Genomic DNA, 14,276 nt, shown 5'->3' with positions numbered 1-14,276 from the left:
AAAATAGCAGACTCACTAAATCACTCTCGGCCAAAATCTGTTATGACTTAAATTCATATTCTATTTCGAGCATAAGTCATAACTAATATCTCATTAAAGAAAAGGAAACTCGATCTCATGTGATCTAAGGCTATCCAATTCTTCAATTTCAGCCTTCGGTTTCACAAACACATACATAGCACACATCATAATTGAATGCATGCATATGAGAACAAGTAAGCATTAAACGGAGCGTGAGTGTGTGAATGTCACTGGTTTACCTCATGGGTTGTGTCCTTAGAGCTGTCTTTAAGCTCTCTATGGTCTTGTTCCTCTCTTCCTCATCCTCCATTTCCAAAGCAATAAGGGTCTTCCTCTGGTGATGACAAGACGACTCAATGACAATGTGCTCACTAAAACTCAAAATGGTGTCCTTCAAGGCTCTGTTCTAGGACCGTTATGGTTCTGTTTTTTCCAGCCCATAAGAACTTTGACCACCAGACCTATGATTCATAGTGCCGGGAAGGAACCTGCTCAGTAAGCTACTATCCCTGGCTGTAGACCACCAGCAGGCAGCTCTTATTCTATTATCCCAGCAGACCACCAGCAGCTCCTTCACTGATACATGACTGGAAGTAATTTCCTTTACTTGGTCTGGAGCAGGCTACACCCTGTGGTAACAGTTAGAAGTTAGGGATCCAACCAGAATCTCACACCTGCCAGCCCTAGTGCTACTGTAACTCCACTGCCCTGTGAAAACATCCTAAATTAGCCTATAGGGATCCCCCCCAGGACTACTACCTCCAAACCAGAGGAAGTATGTGGAGATTTAACACACAACTCCAGGGTGTGAGATCCCATTAAGGGACCATAGATTAAAGTCATCAGCTTGTCAAATAGTGCATGTTCAGGTGGACAAGCCTTTTCAGCTCATAATTTTAAAAATATATGTTCTCAATAACTTACCAGGTTAAATAAAAGGTCATTATTATACTGCAGATTTGCCTAATATAAACTGTGAGGGTTTCACAGTTATTTACATATGTGAGAAATACGTAGCATTATAAGAGACACACACAGACCCCCCCACCCTCCAGGCAAAACTATAAATTAGGGGGTAAAATCTATTTGTTTTACTCAAATTTTCCACAGATTTAGCATCAGACCATAAGCTTTTACAAGGAGAGATACCCATAAAGTAGAGGGTCTACTCTATATAGTGGCTAGTGCAACACCAAAATCACATGGCTCTGTCTACACTACAGCATGTCTGCATGGTTGGTTGTTGTGTGTTATTGTTTTGCATCTGCAATGTTAGCTATATTTGCCAAGTACAGGTTGGGTATTTGATGAGGGGAGAAGGATACTTACAGCAGCCATGGAATTCAACTGGTCGATATAGAACTCTGGCCAGCTAGTCGCACCCTTGCTCTCTTCTCCCTCCTGAAACGGAAAAGACAGACAGACAAAGGGTTACATAAAACACACACACACACATTCCTTCCACACCACATAAACTTTTAATATATTTCCCTTGACCATCATGTCATCATAGCATTATCCAGACAAAACCCAAACCCTGTATTGAAAAGTAGTGCATAGCCTGAGAACAGAGAATACCTCCAAGGCCTTATGACCCCTATATAACCTGACCCACTAGCGTGTAATTGCTGCTCAACTTCTTCCAGTGACAGTGGAGTGTGTGAGCTGGACTGCCCTCATTCATTTCCAGCCTAGTCTCCCTTTGGGATCATAACAACCACACCAGATATGTACTCTCTGGTTCTCACCTGGCTCTCAGTCTCACAGAATGTATAAGGTTGCTGTGCAGCCTAATCTCAGGGATTCTTATAAATCCCCTGTGTATCGCAGGCTCAAGTCGTCCATTTTGTCTTAGGTTTTGGCTGAGCATGAACAGTCTAGAGTAATGTCCAGTACATGCCTTTTCCCTCCTTAGTTACGGGTTCTCAACAGATGGTAGTATTTGTATTGTATAAAGGTTAATGATCTGAAATAATGCCATCGTACATTTACTGCAATTGGGTAATTTTCTATGTTTAGGCTATAATCTGCTACTGTTCCTCTTTAAATCACAGCGTACGTTTGGCCAACACTGACCAGGATCAAGCCCAGCATTCAATGCACAAGTTCTTTCAAACATTCTTCCACAATCATTTCAAAAGAGAAATGATTCTATTCATTCTTTCTTCCTGTTCAGTTGCGTCCCAGTTGTCCCAGTTGCGTATACTGTCCAGTCCCCTGGCACCTCATAATTGAAGCCTTTATTGGGTCCCCACGGGAGTGGTTAGGTAAGCAGATTTAATGGGCTACTGGGTGAGCTGCCCACCCACACTTCCCAAAGCTTCCCAGACTAAAAAACCAAACACTAACACCAGCACAAAAAAGACTGGGCTAGTGAAATGAGTGTGTGGCTTTTCTCACAGGCTTAGCAATGGTCAACACAATATCCCATTAAAGGGGTCTATAAATCTGTGAAAACAAAGGAGCTGGAGCACTCCCCCTCTCTCCCTGATGAGGTGTTAGTTACCCAGATTCCCATCCATCCTCATCACATGAGCAATGAGATAAGGATGAAACCAGGTTATATTTCAGAGGTGGCTATATTTCAGACAGCAGAATTTATTAAAATAGTTGGGTTTAGTAGATCTTTATTTTTTTAAAGTATGCTTCAGTTTGGTTGGTGCCTAGCCGTACTCAACCAGCCACACAGAACGAGAGTGCTTGCATACTCTCTTAAAAGACCTTCGCTTGAAAAACAAGAAAAAAGCGGAAATAGTACTGTTTGTCCATTTTGAGATGCCGTAGCCAGTATACACTTCCTCAAAACAGTCCGTATTAATCCAAGATAACTCAAGAAATCGGTCATTAATTTTGATGTTTTTGCCGATGAGATCTTAGTGGTGCAATTTTACATCTATGATGTTTGGTGCAGTATTTCTCAAAGAAAAAATTGTGCGTGAAAACTTTATTGAAGAATCCCTACTGTTGTCTAATCACCGATTAAGGTACGTAGACTTTGGCTCAGAATTTGGGCTTGCCTCCAGAAAAAATGTGTGCCCGAACAGCTGGGAAAAACTCACCGAAGTCAAAAACATCACAAAATGGTGTTATAATATATGCACAAATTCTTCTGAAATGTTTCAGCTGGGAAGCATGCAGACGACTTAAGGAGTGGGTCAGCAGGAATGAGGACAGTAGTAGTGACCTCTTGTGAAATGTAGCACTGTGCTGCTATATCTCCCAGTACTTACTGGAAGACTGGTAAGCTTTGTAGGTCAGTAAGACATCACAGCGTACACAGCGCACACAGAGCACTTGCTACCCCACATTGACCACCTTGGCAGTTATCATGGCTGGAAGGTTCCGACCAACTGACGATGAGATCTACCCTGGAATCCCAACTGAATATTGCTTAATTTCACTAGTCTGATCAACAATAGTGAAAAACAGAGCAGTGTTCAATTTGGATCCCAAACAAGGTGAGATCCACGCAGTTAATGAGACAAGACGTTGACCCCGGTAATGGAACAGTGAGGGAGCGTAAGCTGGACAGGAAATGGAATGTAAAAAACAGGAAGTGTATAAGCTACCTGGGCTCAGAGGGCCCTGCACCTGCCATTGGCTACTGGCCATGCCACTCGGCGCCCACCATTGCGAAGAAAGCTGCCTACTGATCAACAGACAGCAGCTGCATTGGTGTTTCTATGGCAGCACTCTCTCTTAACGAGATCTTACAGTGCAGGACATGCCAGACAACAGAAACCAACCACTTACAGAGCTGTTACAGACCAGGGGGAACTCACATTCAGTCAAACCCTCTCCTTTATTAAGTCAATTCCATGTAACGCCTCTCTAGATAAAACCCTCTAGTTTACAGTGCCCTCATAAAGTATTCACACCTTTACTTTTTCAAAATGTAGTTGTGTTACAGCCTGAATTTAAAATGGATTAAATAGAGATAGTGTGTCACTGGCCTACACAAAACCCCATGATGTCAAAGTGGAATTATGTTTGGAGAAATTTTTACAAATAAAAAATAAATGAAAAGCTGTCAATAAGTATTAAATCCGTTCGTTATGGCAAGCCTAAATAAATTCAGGAGTAAAAATGTGCTTAACAAGTCACATAAGTTGAATGGACTACCTCATCTCTGTACCCCACACATACAATTGTATCTGTAAGGTCCCTCAATCGAGCAGTGAATTTCAAAACACAGATTCAACCACAAAGACCAGAGAGGTTTTCCAATGCCTCGTAAAGAAGGACACTTATTGGTAGATGGGTAAAAAGAAAAGCAGACACTGAATATCCCCTTGACCATAATTAATTACACTGGATGGTGTATCAATACACCCAGTCACTACAAACTACAGGCCTCCTTCCTAACTCAGTTTCCAGAGAAAAAGGAAACTGCTCAGGGATTGATTCATGAGGCCAATGGTGACTTTAAAACAGTTACATAGTTTAATGGCTGCGATAAGAGAAAACTGAGGATGGATCAACAACATTGTACTTACTCCACAATACCAACCTAAATGACAGAATAAAAATATTCCAAAACATGCATCCTGTTTTCAATAAGGCACTACAGTAAAACTGCAAAAAATGTGGCAAAAAAATGAACTTCATATCCTGAATCCAACACAACACGTCACTGAGTACCACTCTTCATATTTTCAAGCATGGTGGTGGCTGCATCATGTTAAGGGTATAAAAACTAGGGAGTTTTTGGGGATAAAAATAAACAAAAGAGAGCAAACAGGCAAAATCTGGTTCTGTCTGCTTCACACCAGACACTGGGAGATTAATTCACCTTCCATCAGAACAATTACCTAAAACACAAGGCCAAATATACACTGGAGTTGCTTACCAAGACAACATCTTGGTGGCCTAGTTACAGTTTTGACTTAAATCGGCTTGAAAATCTATGGCAAGACTGGATAACGGCTGTCTAGCAATGATCAACAACCAACTTGAAAGAACTTGAAGATTTTTTAAAAAGAATAATGTGCAAATATTGTACAATCCAGGTGTTGAAAGCTCTTAGAGACTTACCCAGGAAGACTCATCGCTTTAAATCGATGCTAAAGATGATTCTAATGTATTGACTCAGGACTGTGAGTACTTACGCAAATTAGATATTTCTGTATTTCATTTTCAGCACATTTGCAATTTCTAAAAACATGTTTTTACTTTGTTATTATTGGGTATAGATTGGATTAAAAAAAAAAAATTCTCACCATTTTAAATTCAGGCTGGACCTCAGTGTGTACTTTAATCTGGCAAGACAGCCAGGATTCTGTATTCACATATTTATCAGCTATAGTCGGCCAGGACAGATGAGAACGTCCTTCCAGGAAATGTATCCAATCCATTAATGAGGAACAGCACAACTCCAACGTTAGGGTTAATTTCCTATTAGAGTGCTGCAACACTAGGGGAGGGCTTTGATGTGTTGACTCAACGGAATTGGGGCAAGGGGATGGATGTGGGGATTGGAAGGGGYGGGGGGGGGGGGGGGGGGCTTGTGTTGAGTCCCTCCCGCTCTCATTTGTTTCAATTGAAAATATTTCCCACACACTAGCAGCATTCAGCAGACATTCCCTCTGGATACTGTAGCTAACAAACACAGAGAGCAAGAGAGATGCACACACACTCTCTCTCACACGCAGACACAATACAAACAGAAACAAAACACATGAGGTTACATTAATACTAACTACTAGTCAAGTGGCCTTAAACTTACCTTCTTCTTGCTACAGTACATCTGCCATTTCTTCTCAGCTGGCAGGGCAAACATGACTTCCCGGTGTTTCCCTGACAGATCCAGCTCATCCTGCAAGGTGAAAGAGGAACATAGTACTGTGTTAGAGGGTTATTAGGCATCTCTGTGCCTGACACTGTCACGAACCTGTGGTAAGAGGGACTATTAAATATTTCTTGATCGATGTGAAACCTGTATTACGATCATTTTAAGCTGATAGTGTTTTTGAATGATCTTGGCATTGTGATTTCTCTAAATATATATATTTTTCGCTTTCTGACTTCAAACTGGTTTTGTGAGTAAGATGGGAAGTAGATTGATCAAATTATACAATAATAGTGAAGACATCAAAACTATGGAATAACACATATGTAATCATGTAGTAACCAAAAAAAGTGTTAAACAAATCAAAATATATTTTAGATTATTCAAAGTAGCCACCCTTTGCCTTGATGACAGCTTTGCACACTCTTGGCATTCTCTCAACCAGCTTCATCTTGAAGGGGTTCCCACATATGCTGAGCACTTATTGGCTGCTTTTCCTTAACTCTGCAGTCCAACTCAACCCAAACCATCTCAAATGGTTGAGGTCGGGGGATTGTGGAGGTCGGGGGATTGTGGAGGCCAGGTCATCTGATGCAGCATTGGAGCATCACTCTCCTTCTTAGTCAAATAGCCCTTACATAGCCTGGAGGTCTGTTGGGTCATTGTCCTGTTGAAAAATAAAAACATCTTCCCAATAAGCGTAAACCAGATGGGACGGCGTATCGCTGCAGAATGCTGTGGTAGCCATGCTGGTTAAGTGTGCCTTGAATTCTAAACAAATCACAGTGTCACCAGCAAAGCACCCCCACACCATCCCACCACCTCCTCCATGCTTCACGGTGGGAAATACAAATGCGGAGATCATCAGCTCACCTACTCTGCGTCTCACAAAGACAGGGCGGTTGGAACCAAAAATCTCAAATATGGACAGTACTGATGCAATCCGTCTGGTGTCGAAAACGCCGTCTTCTCCCGGGAGGAGGCTGCCAACGGTACATGCCAATATCCTTTGGTCAGGTCAAGGGTGCTGATGTACCGGGCCTTTCCCAAGCGGTCGATGAGCTCATCCACCCTCGGCATGGGGTAGGCGTCGAACAAGCTTATGCCATTCACACCGCGGAAATCATTACAGAAGCACAGGCTACCGTCCGGTTTGGGCACCAACACGATGGGGCTGCACCATGCACTGTGAGACTCTTCAATGACCCCCATCCTCAGCATAACCTCCACTTCCTGTTTCACGGCCTTCCTTCGGGCCTCCGGAATCCGATATGGCCTCTTTCGTACCATTTCCCCGGGCCGGGTACGGATGTGGTGTTCAATGAGGGTCATGCGGCCTGGCTTCTCGGAGAACACCGCCGTGTTCCGATCGACGAGCTCCCTGAGCTCTTGCTTCTGGGCCGGGTCGAGGTCCTCATTGCTCGGGACCACCACTGGTACTGTTGGCATCCCGACCATAACACGGCCAAGGCTGTCCTCTCATGCCATTTCGGGAGGTTTCCGTCTCCCGGGCTGCCGTACGCGGTAATTGACAGGTCCCAGCTTCTCAATCACCTCGTAGGGCCCGTGCCATATTGCCAGGAACTTACTTTCGGCCGTGGGGATTAAGACCAACACCCTGTCTCCCACCTGGAATTCTCAGGGCTGGGGTCCCCGATTGTAGACCTGGGCTTGGGCGCGTTGGGCCTTCTCCATATGTTCCCTCACGACTGGCCATATGGCTGTCATCCGCTCCCTCATCATCTCCACGTGCTCTACCACGCTGCATAAGGAGGTCGGTTGGGCTTCCCACACCTTCTTGGCGAGGTCCAGTAGGCCGCGTGGCCTCCTCCTGTAGAGGAGTTTGAAAGGGGAAAACCCCATGGAGGACTGGGGTACTTCTCGGATTGAGAAGATTTAGGTGGGGTAGTTGCTGGTCCCAGTTCTTCCCGTCCTGCTCGATGACCTTCCACAGCATTTTGTTTGAGCGTTTTATTCAACCGCCCTGATGAGCCCATCCGTCTGTGTGTGAAAGACGGAGGTTTGGACCTGCTTGATCTGCAGGAGAGCACACAAATCTTTCATTAGGCGGGTCATAAACTCAGTACCTTGGTCTGTCAGGATCTCGTTCAGGATGCCCACCCGGCTAAAGAGGTTTTAACAGCTCCAGAGCGATTCCCTTGGACACCGCCGCACGTAGGGGAATGGCCTCGGGATACCGGGTGGCATAGTCTACGATTACCAGGATGTACCGGTGTCCTCATGCTGTTTTTACCAGGGGTCCCACTATGTCCATGGCGATGCGTTCAAAGGGCACCCCGATGATCAGTAGGGGGACCAGTGTGTTTCGGAAGTGTGCCTTTGGGGCAGTCATTTGACACTCCGGGCAGCTGTAACAGTAGTTTTCCACGGCCCTCCTCATCCCGGGCCAGTGGAACTGGGCGGCGATCCGTTCCCGGGTCTTCTCCATTCCCAGGTGCGCCCCCAACAGGTGGATGTGGGCCAGCTGAAGAACAGTTCCCACGTACCGTCGGGGAAGCAACAATACCTCTCGAAGTTCCCCCTGTTGGCGCGACACCTGATACAAAAGGTTATTCTTGATTTGGAAATGGGAGTATTGCCTGTCACTCACCCCCAGAAGTAGCTGTCCATCCATCGCTATCACTTGGGCTGCGGCGGATTTCAAGTTAGGGTCCTCCCACTGGGCCGTCCCGAATTGTCCCCTCAGTTGGCCCCCAGGGGGTGTCTCGACTGGCCCCTCGAAATCGAGGAGGGGGAGGCTCTTCCTCCCGTGGTTCCCCGGACCCGTAGATGCAGGTTGGTCAACCGTTTGCTTCCGGGCCACACAGGCGATGGGTCGTCCTCGCTCTCATCTTCTTACGGCTCGTACCTTCTTCCTCAGCTCGTGCCCCCACAGGGCCGCGAACAGTGGACAATCTCGTCCCACTAGGAGAGGTACCGGCAACTCTGGTACTGCACCCACCATCATCTGGCAGTTCCCTTGTGGCGTCACAATGTTGGCCCATACGGTTGGATACCGCTTTGTGTCCCCGTGAACACAGCAAATGGACATCTCCCTACTCCATTCGGTCTCCTGGTTCAGCAGGCCCGTGGTTACAAGGGTAACCATACTTCCGGAGTCTAATAGAGCTTCCGTGTTGTGTCTGTCAACCTTCACCGGGACCATGGGTTCAGTTGATTCGTGGTGTGCCCAACAGGAGGTGACGTAGTTCACTGCATGACTCACCTCGCTTCTGGGACTTGCAGATGCCATCGACTCCTCTCAAGCCGGGAAATTCCAGGCCATGTGCACATGGGTGCCACACTCAAAACTCCTTTGGTCTCCAACAACCTGGGGTCGTCGGTGGCATGTCGGCCCTACCCCAGCCGTCTCTACAAGGGTTTGCGGTCCTTTGGCCCTGCCGACTGTTGGTTCAGGGTACCCAGCAGTGGGGCTGTCCTTCCGACTTCTTGAATGGGTCGCCGACTCAGCCCGGCTACCACTCAGCAGAGCCTGAGTGTTCTGATGCGTCTCCACTGCTTCCAGGAGGCCCTCCAAGGTCTGGGGCGCGCATAGACTCGCTGCCCTCTTCATGTCGTGGGGTAGTGCCCGTAGGAAGCGATCCAGGACCACTTTGTCTAGGATGGAGAGGGTGGGTACGTCGGTTAGGAGCCATCCCCTGGTGACGCGTAGTAGGTCGCTCATCTGGACTCGGGAGGGATGTGTCGGCTGCAAAACTCTAGTTGTGGAATAGCTGAGCCCGATGGGCCAGGCTGTACCCGTAGCGGCTGAGTATCTCCCCGTTTGAGTCTGTAGTAGTTAGCCACCTGTTCATCATTCAGGTCCCAATACGCCTTTTGGGCATTTCCCCGAGAGACTGGCCCACTTCTGCCTAGGCCATCCTTCCCGTAGTGCTGTCCGTTCAAACGTACAGAGGTAGGTTTCGATGTCGTCATCTTCTGTTAGCTTGATTAAAAATGGGTTTGGATGTGATTCAGTAGACGCTCCTCCTTGTAACTTCCTGATTTCCTCAATGAGGTGGACGTTTTGTAGCCGCTGTTCCTCCAGCGTTCGTTCCTGAACCGCCTGCTGGGCTTGTTGGGCTCGGATGAACTGAGCTATCAACTCGTCCATGCTGAGTAAAAGTCATCCCTGATTTGACCACGTTGTCAGATTGCCCGCAGGGGGTTGGGTCAAAACGTTTACACAGATCAGACACACAGAGCAGGATTAGCTCAGTTTCAAAGGTGTTTATTAAAATAATCGGCCAAAAGAAAAGGTCTCCCCCAAGAGACCCTCTCCGGGATACCGTCTTCTGGGCTCCGGGTCTAGCTGTAGCCTGTGGGGATCAAAACTGAACTCCCTCCTGTTACCTCTGGTACCGTTCCCAACTATACGGGAGTCCTTCTCTCCCCCAGTCTCTCCCTTGTGTGCTGCCCTTCTGGCAGCTTTATGGGACTTGTACAGCTGGTGAGCAATCAGCCTTTGATTACACACCAATCCCCAATCAGCCCCAATTAGTCCTGGCCGGAGAGCCCGTCGAGACCTGGCACGTCCAGCAGATGGTCATCGCATCGTGACGTATACGCCGTCTGTCACCAGCCCTCGACGAGTCTCCCCCTGGTGGCTGACCTTCTGTACGCCACAATACATTTTAGAATAAGACTGACGTCACAAAATGTGGGAAAAGAAAAGTGGTCTGAATACTTTACGAATGAACTGTATATTTGGTCCCATTTTTCAAGAGCTGAAATAAAAACACCACAAATGTTCCATACGCACAAAAAGCACTTCTCTCAAATTTTGTGTACTTTTTTTTTTATATCCCTGTTAGTGAGCATGTGTCCATTGCAATTAAAATCCATCCACTTGACAGGGGAGGCATAGCTGATTAAACAGCATGATCATTACACATGTGCAACTTGTGCTGGGGACAATAAAAGGCACCTCAAAAATGTGCCGTTTTGTCACACAATGCCACATACATCTCAAGTTGAGGGAGCGTGCAATTGGCATAGTGACTGAAAGAATATCCACCAGAGCTGTTGCCCGAGAATTACATTTTCATTTCTCTACCATAAGCCGCCTACAATGTCATTTTAGAGAATTTGTCAGTACGTCAAACCGGCCTCACAAATCGCAGAACACGTGTAACCACGCAAGACCATGACCTCCACATCCGGCTTATTCACTTATGGGGTCGTCTGAGACCAGCCACCCAGACAGCTGATCAAACTGAGGGTTATTTCTGTCTGTAATAAAACCCCTTTGTGGGGAAAAACTCATTCTGATTGGCTGGGTCTGGCTCCCCTGTTGGTGGGGCTGCCTCCCAAGTGGGTGAGCGTATGCTCTCCAAGGCCCACCCATGCCCTAATTAGGCTCATAGACTAGGGCGCAACTCAATACTAGGAAGGTGTTCCTAATGTTTAGTATACTCAGTGTGCACACACACACACAACAGTTCGAAAGTTACAGGTCACTTAGAAATGTCCTTGTTTTTGAAAGAAAAGTATATTTTTTGTCCATACTACTCCCTTCACAGAACAGCGCAAACTGGCTATAACCAGAATAGAGAGAGGAGTGGGAGGCCCCAGTGCACAACTGAGCAAGAGGACAAGTACATTAGAGTGTCTAGTTTGGAATAGCCGTCATTTCTCAGAACAAGAATAAACTGAGCAGTTTCAGAAGAAAGTTCTGACCATTTTGAGCCTGTAATCGAACCCACAAATGCTGATGCTCCAGATACTCAACTAGTCTAAAGAAGGCCAGTTTTATTGATTCTTTAATCAGAACAACAGTTTTCAGCTGTGCTAACATAATTGCAAAAGAGTTTTCTAATGATCAATTCGCCTTTTAAAATGATCAACTTGGATTAGCTAACACAACGTGGCATTGGAACACAGGAGTGATAGTTGCTGATAAATGGGCCTCTGTACGCCTTTGTAGATACTCCATTACAAATCTGTTGTTTCCAGCTACAATCCTCATTTACAACATTAACAATGTCTACACTATATTTCTGATCAATTTGACGTTATTTTAAAATGGACAAAAAAAATGTGAATTTTCTTTCAAAAACAAGGTGACCCCAAACTTTTGAACGGTAGTGTGTACACACACACAGCAAAAAAAAGAAACGTCCCTTTTTCAGGACCCTGTCTTTCAAAGATAATTCGTAAAAATCCAAATAACGTCACAGATCTTCATTGTAAAGGGTTTAAACACTGTTTCCCATGCTTGTTCAATGAACCATAAACAATTAATGAACATGCACCTGTGGAACGGTCGTTAAGACACTAACAGCTTACAGATGGTAGGCAATTAAGGTCACAGTTATGAAAACTTAGGACACTAAAGAGGCCTTTCTACTGACTCTGAAAAACACCAAAAGAAAGATGCCCAGGGTCCCTGCTCATCTGCGTGAACGTGCCTTAGGCATGCTGCAAGGAGGTATGAGGACTGCAGATGTGTCAAGGGCAATAAATTGCAATGTCTGTACTGTAAGACACCTAAGACAGCGCTACAGGGAGACAGGACGGACAGCTGATCGTCCTCGCGGTGGCAGACCACGTGTAACAACACCTACACACGATCGGTACATCCAAATATCACACCTGCGGGACAGGTACAGGATGGCAACAAAAACTGCCTGAGTTACACCAGGAACGCACAATCCCTCCATCAGTGATCAGACAGTCCGCAATAGGCTGAGAGAGGCTGGACTGAGGGCTTGTAGGCCTGTTGTAAGGCAGATCCTCACCAGACATTACCGGCAACAATGTCACCTATGGGCACAAACCCAACGTCGCTGGACCAGACAGGACTGGCAAAAAGTGCTAATCACTGACGAGTCGTGGATTTGTCTGACCAGGGTGATGGTCGGATTTGCATTTATCGTCGAAGGAATGAGAGTTACACCAAGGCATGTACTCTGGAGCGGGATCAATTTGGAGGTGGAGGGTCCATCATGGTCTGGGGCGGTGTGTCACAGCATCATCGGACTGAGCTTGTTGTCCTTGCAGGCAATCTCAACGCAGACATCCTCCTCCCTCATGTGGTACCCTTCCTGCAGGCTCATCCTGACATGACCCTCCAGCATGACAATGCCACTCGTTCTGTGTGTGATTTCCTGCAAGACAGGAATGTTAGTGTTCTGCCATGACCAGCAAAGAGCCCGGATCTCAATCCCATTGAGCACGTCTGGGACCTGTTGGATCGGAGGGTGAGGGCTAGGGCCATTACCCCAAGAAATGTATGGGAACTTGCAGGTGCCTTGGTGGAAGAGTGGGGTAACATCTCACATCAAGAACTGGCAAATCTGGTGCAGTCCACGAGGAGGAGATACACTGCAGTACTTAATGCAGCTGGTGGCCACACCAGATACTGACTGTTACTTTTGATTTTGACCCCCCCTTTGTTCAGGGACACATTATTCCATTTATGTTAGTCACATTGTTGGAACTTGTTCAGTTTATGTCTCAGTTGTTGAATCTTGTTATGTTCATGCAAATATTTACACGTGAAGTTTGCTGAAAATAAACGCAGTTGACAGTGAGGACGTTTATTTTTTGCTGAGTTTATACACACACACACTATATTTAGTAGATGATTTATACGAAGTGATTAGTCATGTGTGCATATATTTTACATATGGGTGGCCGGCCCAAGGAAATTAACCTGCAATCCTGGCTTTGCAAGCGCCATGCTCTATCAACTGAGCCATACAGGACAGCTATGAATGCTGTGTGTGTGTGTGTGTGGGTGTGGTGTGGTGTGTGTGTGTGTGTGTGTGTGTGTGTGTGTGTGTGTGTGTGTTGTGTGTGTGTGTTGTGTGTGTGGTGTGTGGTGTGTGTGTGTATGCCCATCCATATGTGTCTGCTGTTCCCAACATCTAAACCAGCCTGCAGCGCCATTGATACCGCTGTCTGGTCCCTCTGTATGTCTGTCAATAATCATGACCACTTACAGCCAAACATCCATTGTCCCTGCAATATCACATCATTATTGACATCCCATAGAATACCATTGGACAGATTCCAGACAGGACGGCTGCCAAGTGGGATATCAAAGGATTATTTATTACATTACGCGTGACCAGACAACACCCCATTTCTATGACAACACCTATAATGCATCAGAATTCCTGTCTGGACTGGATCAAATCGCATTTTTTGTCACATGCTTCGTAAACAACAGACAGACTAACAGGAAAATGCTTATGGGAACTTCCCAACAATGAAGGGAAAAATAGAAAAAAAATATAGAAAAAATAATAATGAGGGATAAATAAACAATGAGTAACGATAACTTGGATATATTTTCCCAGCCCCCGTACCCGTAGGAGGCCTTTTTCCTGGCCGTCATTGGAAATATGAATTTGTTCTTAAATGACTTGCTTGGCCCTCCGTTAGTTAAATAAATGTAAAATATAAAAACACAGGGCACGAGTAGATACAGAATGCACATATAGGTGGGGCTAAAGTGACT

The 14,276-nt window shown here is 46.0% G+C and overlaps 1 protein-coding gene across 3 annotated transcripts in view; it reads right to left on the bottom strand.

Annotated features, from left to right (window-relative positions):
• LOC111968542 (disheveled-associated activator of morphogenesis 1) overlaps window positions 1–14,276 on the bottom strand; it is an 87,077-nt gene that overhangs the window by 27,330 nt on the left and 45,471 nt on the right. For all 3 annotated transcript variants that reach the window (XM_023994190.3, XM_023994191.3, XM_070445129.1), the window contains exons 3-5: window positions 5,747–5,836; window positions 1,351–1,422; window positions 261–355 (exon numbers count right to left, since the gene is read on the bottom strand). In XM_023994190.3, coding sequence (XP_023849958.1) covers window positions 261–355; window positions 1,351–1,422; window positions 5,747–5,836 — 257 coding nt within the window. The remainder of the gene's footprint in view (window positions 1–260; window positions 356–1,350; window positions 1,423–5,746; window positions 5,837–14,276) is intronic.

This window comes from Salvelinus sp. IW2-2015, linkage group LG9 (genome assembly GCF_002910315.2).
Source record: "Salvelinus sp. IW2-2015 linkage group LG9, ASM291031v2, whole genome shotgun sequence".
Classification (NCBI taxonomy): domain Eukaryota; kingdom Metazoa; phylum Chordata; class Actinopteri; order Salmoniformes; family Salmonidae; genus Salvelinus; species Salvelinus sp. IW2-2015.
This window is presented reverse-complemented; position numbering and strand designations above follow the sequence as displayed.